The sequence below is a fragment of the Scylla paramamosain genome, chromosome 25 (assembly GCF_035594125.1).
Source record: "Scylla paramamosain isolate STU-SP2022 chromosome 25, ASM3559412v1, whole genome shotgun sequence".
Lineage (NCBI taxonomy): Eukaryota > Metazoa > Arthropoda > Malacostraca > Decapoda > Portunidae > Scylla > Scylla paramamosain.
In genome coordinates, this window is record NC_087175.1 from 1,242,501 (window position 1) to 1,261,809 (window position 19,309).

General features: G+C 43.5%; 1 protein-coding gene across 3 annotated transcripts in view; it reads left to right on the forward strand.

Annotated features, from left to right (window-relative positions):
- The window catches only part of LOC135113059 (thiosulfate:glutathione sulfurtransferase-like), a 36,893-nt gene that overhangs the window by 8,193 nt on the left and 9,391 nt on the right, over positions 1-19,309 (forward strand). For 2 of the 3 annotated variants that reach the window (XM_064027999.1, XM_064028000.1), the window contains one exon: positions 8,330-8,587. In XM_064027999.1, the coding sequence (XP_063884069.1) occupies positions 8,330-8,587 (258 nt within the window). Of the gene's footprint in view, positions 1-5,710; positions 6,058-8,329; positions 8,588-19,309 lie in introns of those variants that run through there. The other variant, XM_064028001.1, reaches the window with a different exon arrangement.

Below are 19,309 nucleotides of genomic sequence, written 5' to 3' on the forward strand. Positions count from 1 at the left end.
GAGAGAGAGAGAGAGAGAGAGAGAGAGAGAGAGAGAGAGAGAGAGAGAGAGAGAGAGAGAGAGAAAGAGAGCATTGAATGTTCACAATTGCTTGGGTAGTGTTACATTGTGTACGTATTTGTGTGTAGTTGACATCATCATCTCGAACTTCAATGTAAATACACGATCAATGTTTTATGTAGTTTGTATCTTTTGTACGTGGCTTTACAAGAGAGAGAGAGAGAGAGAGAGAGAGAGAGAGAGAGAGAGAGAGAGAGAGAGAGAGAGAGAGAGAGAGAGAGAGAGCAGTAGTAGTAGTACACACCACACCAAAAAAAAAAAAAAAAAACTGATAAGATTAGGAAAGGTACAAATAACAGTCACAAAATGGATGCCTGGCCTGATTGATCTAAACCTTAAGTAAACCAATAATAAATAAATAAAACCTTAAGGAAATCAATAATAATCAAATAAAATAATAGCTAACGTATTGAAACGAGTAATGAAAAAAAAAATCTATATATCAACTCACTTTTATACTTTCCAAAGCTCCTAAACTCCCTTTATTAATGTAAGAGGGGCATTGGCCGAGGACATCAGAATATATATAGGAAAAAGATCCTCTGAGGTGCTAATCCCCAAAGGAAGAACCAACGGATTAGCGAAAACAAGGGAACTTCTTGCCACCCCCGTCTTGAAAGAATTGAAGTCGTAGGAAGCAGAAAATTAAAATAAAATAAAAAGTCGTATTATTTTAACGACTGAGTAACTGTACATTTAAACCCCATCATTATATATAGAATAGAGATATTGTAGTGAATGTAAGGGCAGTGATGGTGATAGAATAGGAATTGGTACACGGACAGCTGTTGTGACGAGCGCACGTGTGGAGCAGTGTTGCCAGATACCATCGCGTGAACTCTTGACCACTGATGACTGTACGAGAGAGAGAGAGAGAGAGAGAGAGAGAGAGAGAGAGAGAGAGAGAGAGAGAGAGAGAGAGAGAGAGAGAGAATGTTTCCCCGTGATTAATTCTCTCTCTCTCTCTCTCTCTCTCTCTCTCTCTCTCTCTCTCTCGTGAAGAAAAAACGGCGCGTGTAGTCAATTACCCGTTACAAATATGAGAGAGAGAGAGAGAGAGAGAGAGAGAGAGAGAGAGAGAGAGAGAGAGAGAGAGAGAGAGAGAGAGAGAAATTCCGTTATTATGTATTAAGTAATAAAATGAGGAAGGGGAAGAGAAGGAAAGAGAAAAAAAAATAAACTGATGCCAACTCGTGTTACGGAGAAAGAGAGGAGGAAGAAAAAAATTGAGAGAGAAGTACAAGGGAAGAGGAGGAGGAGGAGGAGGAGGAGGAGGAGGAGGAGGAGGAGAAGGCAAGAAGGATGAGAAAGGAATTGAGAAGTAGTAGGAGAAGGGAAGGAGGTGGAGGAGGAGGAGTAGGAAAAGGAAACGAGGCGGAGGAGAAGTAGGAGAAGGAAAGGAGGTAGAAGAGGAGGAATAGAAGGAAAAAAAGGAGGAAGAGGAGGAGACAGAAAGAATGGAGAAGGAAAAGGAAAACTAGAAATGGAAATAGGAGGAGGAAAGAAGTAGAAATAGACGAAGAAAAAGGGAAGTAGACGGAATAGTAGAAAAATCAAGGAGGAGGAGGAAGAAGAAGAAGAAGAAGAAGAAGAAGAAGAAGAAGAAGAAGAAGAAGAAGAGTAACAACCCAGGGGTCATATGGAAGCATTTACAAGAGTGGTATTTAAGTACTGGCACAGGTAAACTATTGGAGAGAGGGAGAGGGAAAGAGAAGGAAGATATAGAGATTGTGGTGGTGGTGGTGGTGGTGGTGGTGGAAGAGGTCAAAGGAGATGGGAAGGTCAGATTTGATTTAATAGAAGAGGAGGACCTGAGAGACTGTAGAAGTGGAGGAAGAGGAAGAGGAGGAGAAAAATGAGGAATAGATTAACGAAAGAAAGAAGAAAGAAAATTTGAACACGAAAAGAAGTTAATGAAAAAATAAAGAAAGGGAACGTTAGGATATTAAATAAAAAAGGAAGAAGACAAAATAAAGAAGAATAAAGAAAGGATGAGGAGGATAACGAGAAGGGCGTAATAAAGGAAGAAGAAGAACAGGAGGAAGAGGAGGAGGAGGAGGAGGAGGAGAACAAAGAGGGAAGTTGAGGAGGGTGAGAAGAACGACGCAACAAAGGAGAGGTGAAAGAGGAGAGGAGAGAACAGAACAATGATAGAGAGAGAGAGAGAGAGAGAGAGAGAGAGAGAGAGAGAGAGAGAGAGAGAGAGAGAGAGAGAGAGAGAATTTTATCTTATTGTTATTTCTCTTTATATTCATTTACATTGTTATATTCTTTATTTCCTCCTCCTCCTCCTCCTCCATTTTCTGTCCACCGTTTACACCTCATTAAAGAAGAAAAAAGAAAACGAAGGTCAACACTTCAGCACGTGTCTTATGGAGGTGGTGGTGGTGGTGGTGGTGGTGGTGGTAGTGGTGGTGGTGGTGGTGGTGGTTTTTAAGGAAAGGGTTGAAGGAGGTGGAGGAGGTTCTCAGTTTTTTTTTTCTCTCCATCAAAGGTTTTGGGAAGGTTGTAGGGGTATAAATTTCTCTCTCTCTCTCTCTCTCTCTCTCTCTCTCTCTCTCTCTCTCTCTCTCTCTCTCTCTCTCTCTCTCTCTCTCTCTCTGGGTAATTGACTGTTCTTAAAATAACACGTGTTGCCAAGAGAGAGAGAGAGAGAGAGAGAGAGAGAGAGAGAGAGAGAGAGAGAGAGAGAGAGAGAGAGAGAATTTTTTTTTAATTTCTGTGACGCGTGCTGTAATGTTTTGTTAGCTTTCATCTTCACTCAATTTTTTTTTTATCTTTTTTCCCTTCAACTTTAATTATTTGTTCCATTTTACCACATTTTACTCAATTTTCTTATTTCTCCTCCTTCCGTTCCTTTCCCTCTTTCGTTCGCTCTTTCCCTCTCGTCCTTGTTCCTCTCTTTATCATCATCTCTTCATTTCTCAACCCAACTCCTTATTTACAAACAATGGTAGGTAATGAGACTGAAGATCAACACACACACACACACACACACACACACACACACACACACACACACACACACACACACACACACACACACACACGCAGGTAGATAAGCAGAGGTCATTTTCATAGAGGTCAATTTAAATAACGTAGAAAATTGGTGCGAAATTTAATTCTTTCACTGTTTGACCGTAGTTTGTTGACATTGAGAACAGTATGGGAGTGTAGTTTGCATGGACAGATGGGGCAAACAAAGAGTAGAGTTTTATTAAGCTGAGATAAGAAGGACCCGTTTTATTCTCGCTCAAAGGAGAAAAGAAAATAGATTGTGTGTGTGTGCGTGTGTGTTTGTGTGTGTGTAATTGTGACATCGTGGTAATTTTTGTTGCTCATTTGGAGTGTGTGAAAAAGTTGAGGGAATGATAACAAATGTGTGTGTTTAATTATTAACGACTGTGATAGCGAAGAAATTGTTACGGTTTATGGCAGCAATTAACACTTTTCACCTCTTGACTTAACTTTTTTTTCTTTTCATTTATTCATTCACTGATTTTACGGTCAGAAATTTACACTTCTTCACTACCTTACTTTTTTTTTTTTTACTTTATTTATATTATTTTTACAGTTTCGCTTCATTCATTGCATTTGTGGCCAGAAACTTACTCCATTTTTTTCATTTCTACATTCTTAATTCATTCAGTTTCTACGCAGTCATTGATCATTCTCTCTCTCTCTCTCTCTCTCTCTCTCTCTCTCTCTCTCTCTCTCTCTCTCTCTCTCTCTCTCTCTCTCTCTCTCTCTCTCTCTCTCTCTCTCTCTCTCTCTCTCTCTCTCTCTCTCTCTCTCTCTCTCCTTTATTTCCTCTCGGTGACCCTCGCGTAGTCTCGTAGGTCAGAATAAATAAAAGCCAGATGAAAAAGTTGACGTAGGAAGGTCTCTCTCTCTCTCTCTCTCTCTCTCTCTCTCTCTCTCTCTCTCTCTCTCTCTCTCTCTCTCTCTCTCTCTCTCGAGTTTAAATTTACGAAGATCGCCTTTCTAAAACAATAAAATCAAAATACAGTTATACCTTTCCTAATATAAACCTCCACAAGGCTTTTTGTCTGTCTGTACGTATGTACATGTCTAGCCGGCTGTCTGCCTGTCCGTATGCCTGGCCGGCTGGCAATAGACCTACGGACATTGCATCATTCAGTGCGGTACGTCAACTGCGACCTTCACTAATACTCTACCGGATGCCATGCCTCCGCTGACACGGGGGCGGGCGCACGATTCATCTCTCAAACATTTCACCCCATCTTCTCCACCCTTAAGCATCCCCACACGACCACACCCGCACCACATCACCATAACACATCCCCCTACACAATGCACAGGAAAAACAACTCCCTGAAATGAGCGTTGGAGGGATAAAGATGGTGATAACGAGTGAGAGATTAACTTTTAAAATATTTCACCCCATCCACACTTCTCCCAAGCATCCCAACACGACAACACCGCACTACAACACATCCCTCTACACAATACATAGAAAAACAACCCCCTGGAATGAGCGTGGGAGGTGTAAAAGTAATGATAACAGACGCAGAGGGGGGATGGGGGATAAGAGGAGGGCCAGGGACAGTTGTAAGCTCAAGGTCGCTCCGCCAACTTGGTAACAGCGGCGCCGGTAGTCCCAGTACCCGCGTGACTTGCCTTGCCTCAGAGCACGTAGCCGGTGCACGTGAATGGGTGACCGGGTCTATGGGAGGGTTATGGGGGTCCGGAGTGGGAGTAGAGTGTGGGTGTGTTCTACACGTGAGGAGATGGGAAGGCGGGAAGCTGGGATGGTGTAGATATATTTAGAAAGGATTTTTTTCTTTCTGATTTTCTTCGTTTTTTATTTTTTTCTGTTCTTGGTTTGAGTGGTGAGAGAGAGAGAGAGAGAGAGAGAGAGAGAGAGAGAGAGAGAGAGAGAGAGAGAGAGAGAGATCTGTAGAAAGCCAGTCTCTCTCTCTCTCTCTCTCTCTCTCTCTCTCTCTCTCTCTCTCTCTCTACTACTACTACTACTACTACTACTACTACTACTACTACTACTACTACTACTACTACTACTTTTTCCATGACTACCTGGACTAGTTTCAAATATATACACGTTTTTCTCATTTTCCTCCTGTGCTAGGTCGTTTTTGCTCCAGCTGGTCAGAGCGCCAAGAGAGAGAGAGAGAGAGAGAGAGAGAGAGAGAGAGAGAGAGAGAGAGAGAGAGAAATGACACACGGGTGACTGGGTTCGTTGGTTTGGGTTGGCCATGACTGTGATAAGATCGAGAGAGAGAGAGAGAGAGAGAGAGAGAGAGAGAGAGAGAGAGAGAGAGAGAGAGAGAGAGAGAGTGAGACGAGGGGATACAGTGTAAATCAGTAAAGGTGACAGTTATTTTCTCTCTCATTCTGAATATGATCTTCATGGCGTCAGAGGGAGAGAGGGAGAGCGAGTGAGTACCCATGAAAATTGTCGAGAGAGAGAGAGAGAGAGAGAGAGAGAGAGAGAGAGAGAGTGTGTGTGTGTGTGTGTGTGTGTGCGCCAACTAGCATGCCGGGAGTGTCTCGTCCGCGCAGAATAGGGAGAGGGGGAGAGAGAGAGAGGGAGGCTGGCGTGGGGGAGAGAATAGGGAGAATGGGAGAAAGGGGGGAGAGTACTGGCATATATAAGCGAGTGGAGTGAGCGAGGCAGGTCAGATAGGAAGAAGGTAGAGAGAGGAGAGGATCAGTTGAAGCACCTCCGGGCTACGGCCCTTCACCACCACCACCACCACCACTACCACCATCACTATTACCAACTCAAGGGAACCAATAGTGAAATAACTTAACGAACAGATACAAGAGGAGGTATTAACGGAAAGTACAAGAGATATATAGTACTCTGTTACGTAACCACAAGAGTTCTCGAATTTTCTGGCTGGTTTTTGGAAGTTTCGTTGGTTTGTGAGTTTGAAGGAAGAAAGGAAGGAAAAACTCTGAAGATGGAAGCTTTAGCCAAGTCTCTTATTACACTCCCGCGCATGGCATCTATGTGTAAGCATCAATTGTGGTATTCTTAATTGTTGTCTAGAATTACTGTCTCCCTTTCTGTAGTTATTGTCGCTTTTCTCTCTCCATTTTTTTTTTTTTTTTTTTTGTATAATCTGCCGTTTTCTTCATCAGCCTGATATTCTTAATGTTTCCAGACGTTCCTGTTTCCCCTCTTCTTGCCTTCCTCTTTCTTACTTAGCCTTTTCCTTCTGTTTGTTTCTCTTCTCCTCCGCCTTTTCATATAATTTCTCCCTTTCCCATCCTCTTCCTTGTGTATTGTTTCATCACCTCCCTTCATCTTCCCATCCTCTTCTCCCTGTTTCCTGCCTCGCATCATTACGTGACCTAGTGCCTGGGTTTGAAGCGTCGATCAATTAATCAATTTCTACTTTCCTTTCCCTTCTCCAGTACTCTTCCCTTCCTTTCTCTTCCCTTCCCATCCCATCCAATCCCTTCTCCGCTTCGCTTTCTTTCATTTTCTTGTATTTTCTCTTCGCTTCTCATTTCTTTCCTTACCTTCTGTTTCCCTCTGTCATCTTCTTTCCTTTCCCAGTCCTTTCCTTCATTTTCTTTTGTTTTCTACCATTTCATTGTTACTTTTTCATATATTTCCCTTCCTTTTCTCGCCGTTACTGATATTCTCTCTCTCTCTCTCTCTCTCTCTCTCTCTCTCTCTCTCTCTCTCTCTCTCTCTCTCTCTCTCTCTCTCTCTCTCTCTGGCCTATATTTGTCCCCTGGCTAAAGATGTACACTAGGCTTCTACAAATGGTTACCTACGGCCTTGGAGAGAGAGAGAGAGAGAGAGAGAGAGAGAGAGAGAGAGAGAGAGAGAGAGAGAGAGACTAACCCCAACTGTGTTTTATCAGCGGTCTTTCCCGATTGATATGAGAACATGCATATTAATAAATTGTAGTGGTTTAGAGCAGTTATTTATTTATTTATTTATTCAGTTATTTAGTTATTCATGTTCACTTTGCGTATCGTTATTGGGTGTTATTTTTTTGCCTAGTATTTATTATTATTATTATTATTATTATTTTATTATTATTATTATTATTATTATTATTATTATTATTATTATTTGATTTGTTAGTTTTTTTCTATTTCTCCATTTCTCCCGTTGTTCCTTTATTTTTTCCCCCTTCCTTCCCTTTTTCATTGGTTCGTTTTCTCCCTTGTTCACTTTATTTACCTCATTCCTTCCTTTTCTCACTTTTCCCTTTCCTCCTTAGTTTTCTCCCTTTTTCCCCCTTAGTTTTATTCCTTTTCCTTTCCTCCCTATTCTTTACTCATTTCCTTCAGTTCTTTCCTTTTTTCCTTCTTTCCATCTTTTCCAATTTTTTTTTCATTCCTTTTCTTTTTTCCTGTTTTTCATAACTTCATATACGTGTGTGTGAATTTTTGTGTTTTATTTTATTGATTTCTAGTTCTCTGCGTGTATATCACCGTCTGTCTGTCTGTCTGTCTGTCTGTCTGTCTGTCTGTCTGTCTGTCCTCCAGTGTCTCCTCTTCCTCTGCCCGTCCGTCCGTCTTCCTGTCTGTGAGTGTGTGCGTGCGTATGTGCCCTCGAAGTTGTTTACCAGTCTCCCTATTTTAGTCAAACGAGTCAGGGCCAGACTACATGAATAAGGTTAATCAGATGCTAGTTTGTGTTAGTGAGATTGCACTGCCGTCTCTCTCTCTCTCTCTCTCTCTCTCTCTCTCTCTCTCTCTCTCTCTCTCTCTCTCTCTCTCTCTCTCTCTCTCTCTCTCTCTCTGTTTTGCTTTTTTTTTTATCGTTGGGTGCGCGAGACAAGCACGTCAAACAATATGAAAATACAGATTATAATATAGTTTTTGGTTACTATTGTGAGATTAATGATAAAGAAGTGCTGAATATATTTAGTAAAATTAATAAGGGTGGCTAGGTACTGAAGCAGTATTTTCCTATCATATCATTGCTAGCCAGTTTCTCTAACAATCATTAACTTTTGAGATTGCTTTCCTGTATAATCTCAAATAGTTCTGTAGGCTGTAGATTAGAGAGAAAATGATAAGTACCTATTCTCCAGTTAACATCCTATTCTTTTTACCTATTATCCTACTAACATCCTATTCTTCTACCGCGAATGTGATCGAAGCAGTTAAGCTATCCTCCAGTTAACATCCTATTTTCCCCGTGGATGTGTACAAGACAAGCACGATTAATTAATAACAGTAATAACAGCCACCATAACAGCTAAACAAGACCTAACACCACGAAATTTAACAAACCAACAATTTATCTCCCCATCAGCGTGCGGGTACTGTTGCCAGCACATCGCGCACTCCAGCAGCAATACCCCGACAACCCAATACGCTTGTCCCAGCACCCACCACGCCCTGCCGCCCACGCCTACCACCACACCACCGCGCAAGATCAACCGCCGTACTGAACTCGACTTTGAGGAGCTGAGGGCGCTTCAAGTGGCGGGGGATATCGCTCTTATTGACGTCAGGGATTCGACGGAGAGGGAAAATTATGGTGGCATTCCTGGCTCGCTCAACATCCCGCGTGAGTGTTTTGTTTTTGCTAGTGGTGGTGGTGGTGGTGGTGGTGGTGGTTTTGTAGTCGTAGTATTAGTTATTTTGTTTTGTTTTTTCTTTTTCTTTCTATTTTTTGTTGTTATTCTGTTTTTTCTTTCGTTATTCTATTTTTATTTCTTTGTTATTGTTATTTTTGTTCTCGTTTTGCTTTTCGTTCTGTCCTCATCTTCCTTCCGTTCTTCTGTTCTTATTTTCCTATTTTTTTGTCGTTTTTGCTTGTTCTTGTTGATATTTATATTGTTGTTGTTGTTTTCTCTAATCCTGTTCATGTTTCCGTCCTTTATTCATGTTTACAGTTTCAATTATCGTGAATTAAACTTTTATCCTAGTCTTTTCTTACGGCTCGTGTTTTGGAGTGTTATTAATCTTGTTTTTGTTGTTCTTTTCTCATATTTTGGTACGATTTTCTACACACCTCTATTATCTTATTGATTATACGTTATTAGTGTGTATTTATTTATCGCTTTTTCTCTTGGTCATCATTTTCTTCAACGTCATCCCAGCAATTTGTCCTATCTATCCTCCTCCTCCTCCTCCTCTTCCTCCTCCTCCTCCTCCTCCTCCTCCTCCTCCTCCTCCTCCTCCTCCTCCTCCATACCTAGAATGTTCTGAACCATAGTCATAGGTAGAATAACAGTCCTCCTCCTTCCCCTCCCCCCTAGTCATATGATAGTGAAGGGAAAGGGCGGGGGGGGGGTAGTAACTAGTTGTACCTGTATTTCAGAGCCAAATTGATGACATGTAAGGGAGGTGTTCCAAGGTCTCTCTCTCTCTCTCTCTCTCTCTCTCTCTCTCTCTCTCTCTCTCTCTCTCTCTCTCTCTCACGTGTATGACCCTTATTTCTCCCTCTCCTCCCTCCTTCCTCCCAGTGCAGTAACCCTCCTCCTCCTCCTCCTCCTAATTATCCTCACACACAGTACTTTTCATTCCTCCTCCTCCTCCTCCTCCTCCTCCTCCTCCTCCTCCTCCTCCTCCTCCTCCTCCTCCTCCTCCTCCTCCTCCTCCTCCTCCTCCCTCTGGCCACTTCACTCTTCCCTCATCCTCAGCCCGGCTTGTATTGTCCCCCTCTCCTCCCCCTCCTCTCTCCCTCCTCTCTCCTCTCACAAATTTTATCGGTCACGTGAGAGAGAGAGAGAGAGAGAGAGAGAGAGAGAGAGAGAGAGAGAGAGAGAGAGAGAGAGAGATTAATTGTTCCTTTCATTATTTATCTTTCATTTTCCCGTTTTCGTTAGTTTCTCCATCTAGTCCTTCCCTCCCTCCTCCTTTTCATTTGACCTAAGATTTGACCTATTTGGAGACCTCGCTTCGATCTCAAATTTACATGGTATATGCATTAACTCTCCCTCAATCTGTGTGCTAAATTTGATTGGTTTTGGTATTGTGGTTTAGTAGTTATTGGGGTTTAAGTTGACAGGTGTAGAGACAGGGATAAGTAGGTAAAGAAAATGGAAGGTGGGGGTTTTTGGTTATGTGTTGCTAGTACGAGTATATTTGAGAGAGAGAGAGAGAGAGAGAGAGAGAGAGAGAGAGAGAGAGAGAGAGAGAGAGAGAGAGAGAGAGATGGGCTACTACACCTGACTCTCTCTCTATATTTGAGAGAGAGAGAGAGAGAGAGAGAGAGAGAGAGAGAGAGAGAGAGAGAGAGAGAGAGAGAGAGAGAGAGAGAGAGAGAGAGAGAGATGGGCTACTACACCTGACTCTCTCTCTCTCTCTCTCTCAGCACATATGACTTGTTTTGGGGGCGTGTGTCTGGCGCCAGAGTGTCGGGAATGTGGCGGTGAAGAACTCGGGGGAAGGGGAGGGGAGAGGGATGGGAAGGGATGGGGGGAGGGAAGGGAATGGGGAAAGGGGGAACATTAAGAAAGAAACCGTTTGAAGAAGTTTGCCAGACCGATTATACGGATACACGTGAGAGAGAGAGAGAGAGAGAGAGAGAGAGAGAGAGAGAGAGAGAGAGAGAGAGAGAGAGGTAGTTACGTAAGCAAGAGTACAGGAAATGACGGAATGGCTTAACTGCGACTACTACTTGTTACTCAGGTTTGTGTTTAGAATTAGTTTGTGTAATAACTCCGGCTCTTACTCAGAATAAGTATTACCAACTCTGAATGTTTTCTTTCTTACCTTACTGATTTTTTTCCCTCCCTAATTACCCTCCTTCTCTTCCTCCAAATTACTACTACTACTACTACTACTACTACTACTACTACTACTACTACTACTACTACTACTACTACTACTACTAGATATTAGCCACCAATATAACGACTGACTGAAGGAAGCTGATGTATTAACACTGATTAGAGGAGAAAGTTTTTAATAATGAAAGATGTGAAATTTGAACGGTATTTGTGTGTGTGTGTGTGTGTGTGTGTGTGTGTGTGTGTGTGTGTGTGTGTAGGGGGTAAATGACCGATGGTACCTAACAGAAGTTAATAAAAAAGTTTACTGCCTCTCTCTCTCTCTCTCTCTCTCTCTCTCTCTCTCTCTCTCTCTCTCTCTCTCTCTCTCTCTCTCTCTCTCTCTGACTCACATAAGCTCACTATCTTCACTACGCACAGAGAGAGAGAGAGAGAGAGAGAGAGAGAGAGAGAGAGAGAGAGAGAGAGAGAGAGAGAGAGAGGGGGTGGGTGGGGGGGCGTCATGACACACATAGTGGACGATAACATACGATTATTTGGCGATAAGAAGGAGAGAGAAAAACAGAGATAAAAAGTGTTCTGTATTTGCCTACACACACACACACACACACACACACACACACACACACACACACACACACACACACACACACACACACACACACACGTACGATATTGGAATGTAGAATAATTATGAAAGAGAAATTTCTAAGAGAGAGAGAGAGAGAGAGAGAGAGAGAGAGAGAGAGAGAGAGAGAGAGAGAGAGAGAGAGAGAGTACTGGTTAAAAAACTAATAGGATTTTTGTGTAATGGTTTTATTTCATTGTTACTCATTTATTTACCTTGTTTATTTCTTTTGAGAAAATACTACACAAGTCATTAGAGGAATAATTAAACAAGTAAATATTAAAAAAAAACATTTCCTCTCTCTCTCTCTCTCTCTCTCTCTCTCTCTCTCTCTCTCTCTCTCTCTCTCTCTCTCTCTCTCTCTCTCTCCGGAAATTTGGTACACACTGCTTTGTACTCAGCTCTGGCAAATAAGAGTACATTGCTCTCTCTCTCTCTCTCTCTCTCTCTCTCTCTCTCTCTCTCTCTCTCTCTCTCTCTCTCTCTCTCTCTCTCTCTCTCTGACATCCATAAGGAAATACTTAAGTGGGTTACAAAAATACAATTGCGAAAGATATAAGTAGACAGGTCAGTGACAGTAGTAGTAGTAGTAGTAATAGTAGTAGTAGTAGTAGTCAATATAATGTTTGATAAGGTTTAGTAGTTAGTTGTATTAGTAGTAGTAGTAATAGTAGCAGCAGCAGCGAGAGAGGTAAGCAGTCGTTTTGAAAATTAGTAATATGTTTTCAGTTTATTTATTTATTTATTTATAGTTAAGGCTGAAGCAATACTAATATTAATGCCTTAGCGAACTGACTGTTTTGTGGCGCTGGTTGGCTGGCTGGCTGGCTAACTCAATTCTCTCCTTCAGTTCGCATTTCTCTCATCAACTTTCCTCCTATCTCTTACATATCTTCATAAAACGCAATATGAAGGCGGAGAAACACACACACACACACACACACACACCAAGAGCACCATGACAAGCTAAACAGAAAACGAGACACGCTGTTTTTAATTGGGGAGAAACGAAGACAGACAGACGAACAGAGAAAAGAATAGTTACCTTATCAATACCAACAAAAGCTTAACGCACCAAGATATGCACATACACCAGGCATACCCAAGCACTGTGACCATAGAGAATACCAACCAGTACACCACCACCACCATCACCACCACCATGCGCACAGTTCGAGGAGCGCCGGCCGTTACTGCAGTGTTGCCAAGTTAGCGGTTACTTTCACTCCGTCCGTCCTTTTCTTTTTCTCTCTCTTTCATTCTACCTGTTTTTCTTCACTTATTTCTTCTTCTCCCATCTCTTAATTCTTTTTCTTATTTTTATTACCTGTTCCTCATTTTCCTTCACGTTATTCCTACTTCCTATTCTTTCCTCCTCCTCTCCCTTCCATTCCCTACCATACATCCCTCGCTATTCTACCTCCTCTTTCCTTTCCTTACTTCTTTCTTCCTTTCCTTCTTTCCTCTTCCACATTCTATCCCCTTTTCCCTCCATTTCCTTTCCTATGTCTTTTTCCTCTTATTCCTCCTCATTCTTCATATCCTATTCTATTTTATTTTCCTGTTTTCCTCTTTTTCCTTCTTTATTTATCGTCCATATCCCTTACCCCTCCCATCCCTCCTTATTTTCCTACTTATTCCTTCTCCCTAAATTTTCCTTAGCTATTTCACCTTTTTCAACACCTCATCCTTCACTTTCCTTTCTCTTCTTTCTTCACCTCACCGTACTTTTCTTCCCAAACGTTATCCTACCTTTCTCTATTCCTTCTCCTCCTCCCATCTTTCATTACCCACTCCTTTTGCTTCTCTCTACTCCTTCTCCTCCTCCCATCTTTCATTACCCACTCCTTTTGCTTCTCTCTACTCCTTGTTTCCTCCCTATTCTCACCCCTTCCTACGCAGCGGCCAATGACCCAGTGTTATGATTAGTACACCACTGCACCGCTGCGTCGCTTCGCCCTGCCTTGCCACATCGCGGGACTGTTGTTTACGGTCAGGCCGGGCAACGCTACTTTAGGTTCCTGCAAAGGGGGGCGGGGTGAACTCCACGTGCAGGGTACGAATTTGGGTACGAAGGAAGCTGCGTCGTTGTGTGGGGTATTGGGGAGGAGTTTGGGGGTGTGGGAGATAGGGAGAGGGGTTTGTGGGGGTCTGTGTGTGTGCGTAGTGAGTAGGGAGTTGTTTGGTGAGTGTTAGGGGGTGTGTGCATGACTGGCTGGCTTGAAGAGGAGGAGGAGGAGGAGGAGGAGGAGGTGATAGGTAGTAGTAGTAGTAGTAGTAGTTGTTGTTGTTGTTGTTGTTGTTGTTGTTGTTATTATTCTGGTTGGGAAAGGAAGAAGAGATGAGGAAAATAAAAGATGACTCAAAGGTTATTGCACATTGTAGTAAGAAAAGGAAACGAAGAAACGAGAAAAAATTGAATTAAGAAAAAAAAAAGAAAGCGTTGATGAACAAACTCAAAAAGAAGAGAAATAAAAAAATAAAATAAAATAAAAAAATAGATAAGAACATGACATTACACCATGTTATCAGATTACAAAAGGTGAATGCAGGTATGAAAAAGTTGTGTAGAGATGGATATGTTATCAGTGAATGGATAATGTAGATAGGGAGATAAATGGGTGAAGGAGAGAGAGGGAAGAGGGAAATGGGTGAAGGAGAGAGAGGGAAGAGGGGAAGGACGGGTGAGGGAATGTAGGTGATAGGGAAGTCGAGAGAGAGAGAGAGAGAGAGAGAGAGAGAGAGAGAGAGAGAGAGAGAGAGAGAGAGAGAGAGAGAGAGAGAGAGAGATGGGTGATACAAAAGAGAAAGCAAGGTAGAGATAGAGAGAAAAAGAGAATACGGAGGAAAAGGGTATGGATGAAGACAGTAAAAGAGAAGGGTGAAGGGAATAGGAAGGAGAGGAGGGGGTGGGTGAAGCAAATAGGGAGGAAGTGGTGGTGGTGGTGGTGGTGGGAGGATAAAGGGAACAGTGTTAAAAAAGGTTTACCTGTCACACCTTGCTGACCTTTGCAAATCAAGGTCATAGTATAGTAAAGGAAAGGTCAGGTAAGGAGGAGAGGTCAGTTTTTCTCCTTCCTTCCTTCCTTCCTTTTCCTCCTTCCTTCTTGACCTTCCTCCCTTTTCATCATTCCATCCTTCTTAGCCTTCCTTTCAATCCTTCCTTCCTTATCCTCAGCCCTCCTACCTCTCCACCCATCCTAACTGCTCACACACACACACACACACACACACACACACACACACACACACACACACACACACACACACACACACACACACACACACACACACACACCTGTCCGTACCGCATCATACAGGTGTGAAAAATTACTTAAAACACTTGGCTTTTTGCACCACCACCACCACTACCACTACTACTACCATTACCACCATTAGATTATAAGCGAAACAAGATATCAAAGGCCGTAGGGTTATTGTGGTTCTTCCGAGTTATTTTTTGTAAGGTGCCAGATTGAAATTAGTGGCTTTGAATGCTGTACAGTTTGATGTCTTGTAGGGAGGTTAAGTAGTAGTAGTAGTAGTAGTAGTAGTAGTAGTAGTAGGTGGATGTGGTCTTTGTAGTAGTAGTAGTAGTGGTTAGCAGTAGGAACATCATTATTGTAGAAGTAACAGTACCACCACCACCACCACCACCACCACCACCACCACCACCACCACCAGGCTTCCTATCTGCAAACACACACACACTCAACTTTCCTGCTTCTCACCGTTCCCTGCCACATGCACGCCTCCCCCTATCCACCCCCGTCTCTTCCTCCTCCTCCTCTTCCTCCTGTCCCTTTAAGAAGGCATCTGGTACGCCAGTATTGACCGTGCAAGCAGAGGAAGGGGAACGCAGTAGCGGAAGGGCGAGGTCTCTCTCTCTCTCTCTCTCTCTCTCTCTCTCTCTCTCTCTCTCTCTCTCTCTCTCTCTCTCTCTCTCTCTCTCTCTCTCTACTTATTCTCATCCATTCTGTTTTTTCCTCTTTCTCCTTCCTTTTTCTTTCCTTCCCTTCCCTTCCCTTCCCTTCCCTTCCCTTCAACTTCTCCACTTATTCCTCCTTCCTCTTCACTCTCCCTCCTCCACCTCTCCCAACCTCTCATCCACTTACAACCAAACTGTTTGATTTTCTACCTTCCCTCCCCTCTCACTCTCTCCCCTCCTACGCGTTCAGAAGGCATAGAGTACGCTTGTATTGATCAGGAAGAGAGAGGGAGAGGGAGGGGGTGTGTGGGTGTGTGTGTGCATGCGTGCGTGCGTGCGTTTGTCCTGCCTGCAAGCGTGAGTCAACCCTCTCGCTCACTCGCTAGTTGTTCTTGTTATTGTTTATAAGTACGAAGAGGAGGAGGAGGAGGAGGAGGAGGAGGAGGAGGAGGACTTAAAAATAGAGGCGGTGTGTGTGTGTGTGTGTGTGTGTGTGTGTGTGTGTGTGTGTGTGTGTGTGTGTGTGTGTGTGTGTGAATACTGGTGGCGACGGTGGTGATACTGGTCTGTTTGGGAGAGAGAGAGAGAGAGAGAGAGAGAGAGAGAGAGAGAGAGAGAGAGAGAGAGAGAGAGAGAGAGAGAGTCCTTGTTTGTTTACTTTCCTTCAAGTTGTGCGTAGGGAAGTATTATGTAACGGCAGACGCACTCACGGACGTATAGAGAGGGAGAGGGAGGAGAGTAGGAGAGGCAAGGAGGGAGGGAGAGGGAGGTGTATCTAGGCAACGGAGGTTACATAATACGCCCTCCTCCTCCTCCTCCTCCTCCTCCTCCTCCTCCTCCTCCTCCTCCTCCTCCTCCTCCTCCTCCTCCTCCTTTGTTACTACCATCACCGCTCTTCCTCCTTTCATCTTCCATCTCCCTTGCAACGACTCAGAGAGAGAGAGAGAGAGAGAGAGAGAGAGAGAGAGAGAGAGAGAGAGAGAGAGAGAGAGAGAGAGAGAGAGAGTGAGTGAGTGAGAGAGAATGTACCTCTTCCTATGTTTATCCTTTGTTGTGTGTGTGTGTGTGTGTGTGTGTGTTTTATCGTATTTTTGAAGGTCAAGTACCTCCTAGCCTCTCCTCCTCCTCCTCCTCCTCCTCCTCCTCCTCCTCCTCCTCCTCCTCCTCCTCCTCCTCCTCACCACTACCTCATTCTCTCGTTCCCGCTAACCCAACACACACACACACACACACACACACACACACACACACACACACACACACACACACACACACACACACACACACACACACACACACACACACACACCTGCAGCGGTTTCAGTACTACGCCTCAACAATCAGTCTCTCTCTCTCTCTCTCTCTCTCTCTCTCTCTCTCTCTCTCTCTCTCTCTCTCTCTCTCTCTCTCTCTCTCTCTCTCTCTCTCTCTCTCTCTCAAGAAGGTAGCAATTTGAGGGAGGGAAACTGAAGGGGAAAAGTTTTTAAAGATGATGGAACATAGCTTGGAGGAAAGGAGGGATGGAGGAAAGGAGGTAGGAGAAACGAGTGAAAAGATAATTTATTTCCGTGTGTGGAAGAAAGGGGGGAAGGAAAGAAAGAATGAAGGAAGGAAGGAGACAGGCGAAGGAGAGAAGGAAGAATGATAGGAGGGATGAAGGCGAGGGAGAGAAGGAAGGAAGGAAGGAGGCGAAGGAGAACGAAGGCAGGGTAGGAGGTAGTGAAGGAAAGTAGGCTATAGGAGGCGAGGGAAGGAAAGAAGGAAGGAGGAAAGGAGTAAGAGAGGGACGCACGTGTGTTTTTTTAGAGGTAAGAAAAAAAAAAGGTTTGTTTACCTTAGTCAGCTGATGGTGTGCGTGTTTGGCAGGACACACACAGAGAGAGGGAGAGGGAGGAGTGAGAGAGTTTTAATTTGTAACTGGCTTGACTGCTATACCCTGTCACGTAGCAAAGAGAGAGAGAGAGAGAGAGAGAGAGAGAGAGAGAGAGAGAGAGAGAGAGAGAGAGAGAGAGAGAGAGAGATTTTGTGCACTGGTTTCATTATTATTATTGTTCTGGATGACTTAACCTACATAGTGTGCGTGTGTGTGTGTGTGTGTGTGTGTGTGTGTGTGTGTGTGTGTGTGTGTGTGTGTACATAACCTTGTCCATAGATAGGGTAAGGGAGCGACCTATTTACCTCTCTCTCTCTCTCTCTCTCTCTCTCTCTCTCTCTCTCTCTCTCTCTCTCTCTCTCTCTCTCTCTCTCTCTCTCTCATCCTTTCCTTTCCATTCCTCCCTTCTTTCCTTCTCTTTTCCCTTCATTTTCCTTTCCTCTCCTTGTTTCCCTTTTATCATTCACCTTTCTTCTCCCTTTACTTCCTCTCTTCTCTTCCCTCCCTCCCTCCCTCCCTCCCTCCCTCCCTCCCTCCCTCCCGAACACTTCAACATAAGCACAACAAACACAAGTCACGCATCTGCCATTGATAAATTCTAAGGTCTTCTTGTCCTGATTCTCTTATCCCATTACTGATAGCTGGATCTAGGTTACCTGGCCGTGTTGGGGGACTGGTGGGGGTGTGGGTGGTGAGGTGGGGGTGTTAGGCCTTCCTAGGTGTGATTGTGTGTGGATTAGAAAGAGGCTTCGTTTGGGTGTGGTGGTGGTGGTGGTGGTGGTGGTCTTAGTGTTGTGGGTGGTGGTGGTGGTGGTGGTCTTTTTTTCTTTGCTTTTCTTTACTTTATTTATTCTTTTCTTTTCCTTTTTTTCTGTTTTTCCTTTTTATTCGTTATTTTCTTTTATCTTCATTTCCTTCACACTTCCTTCGTCTTTTGGCTCGTCTTTCCCCCTTTCTTTATTTCATCGTAATTTTCTCCGTCTTTTTTTAAAATTTTACACTTTTCCTTGGTTTTCTTCAAACTTTTTTTTCTTTTCGTCAGTTCTTCCTCTCTTATTTCTCATTATTTTGGTATTCATATCACTCTTAACACACTCACCCACTCATACACTCAGTTTTCATGTTATCTCCCAACTCTCAGTAATAGAACCCGTTAACCTTTGGAGAGAGAGAGAGAGAGAGAGAGAGAGAGAGAGAGAGAGAGAGAGAGAGAGAGAGAGAGAGATAGTCTGGAATGCCTTAGGAAACCTGCCGTCAGCACAGATTGGGGCCACTCTGAGGGAGGAGACCAAGCCTATCAGATTTATGTTTTGTTGGGACTTCAGCATTATGTGTAGGTGGAGAGAGAGAGAGAGAGAGAGAGAGAGAGAGAGAGAGAGAGAGAGAGAGAGAGAGAGAGAGAGAGAGAGAGAGAGAGAGAGACTGCCTGCCTTCCTGCCTTTCGTGAGAGATGTTCTGAAAATAGACAAGAGGGGAGGGAGACGAGAAGAAAGAGTAGGAATAGAGATAAAGAGGAGGAAAGAGAGGGGGATGATAACTAAGAGGAGGAGGAATGGCTGGGAAGGAGAGAGAGATGGTAAAGAGGGAGAGGTATAGGAGTAGAGAAAAGAAGAAAAGAGAAAAGGAAACGTGGGGAAGGGAAGAGAGAGAGAGAGATGAGGAGAGGAGAGAGGGAGGGAGGGAGGGAGAGAGAGAGGCTGGTTAGGGCTGGCGGGTTGACAGGGTACGGCGCAATGTAACCTTGACGTACGATAATTCATAGTTTTGCACGATGTTCACGACTGTCTTTCTTTAATTTTCATCCAATATTTTTCATGTGAGTATTATTGCGTTTTCTTTTCCTAACTAATCACGTTCTTTTAAATCTATCATACCACCACTTATATTATTGCTTAAACTGATTGAAAGGTGTTTTGGAGAGAGAAATCTAAACTTTATTTACTTATTTACTGATTTTACTTAATGGTTCGTGGAGAGAGAGAGAGAGAGAGAGAGAGAGAGAGAGAGAGAGAGAGAGAGAGAGAGAGAGAGAGAGAGAGAGACCCCTACAAGTTACATAATCCGGCCATTTTTACGACCCCCGCCATTTGGTGCCGCCCAACTTCTGTAGCCGACAGTGTGGC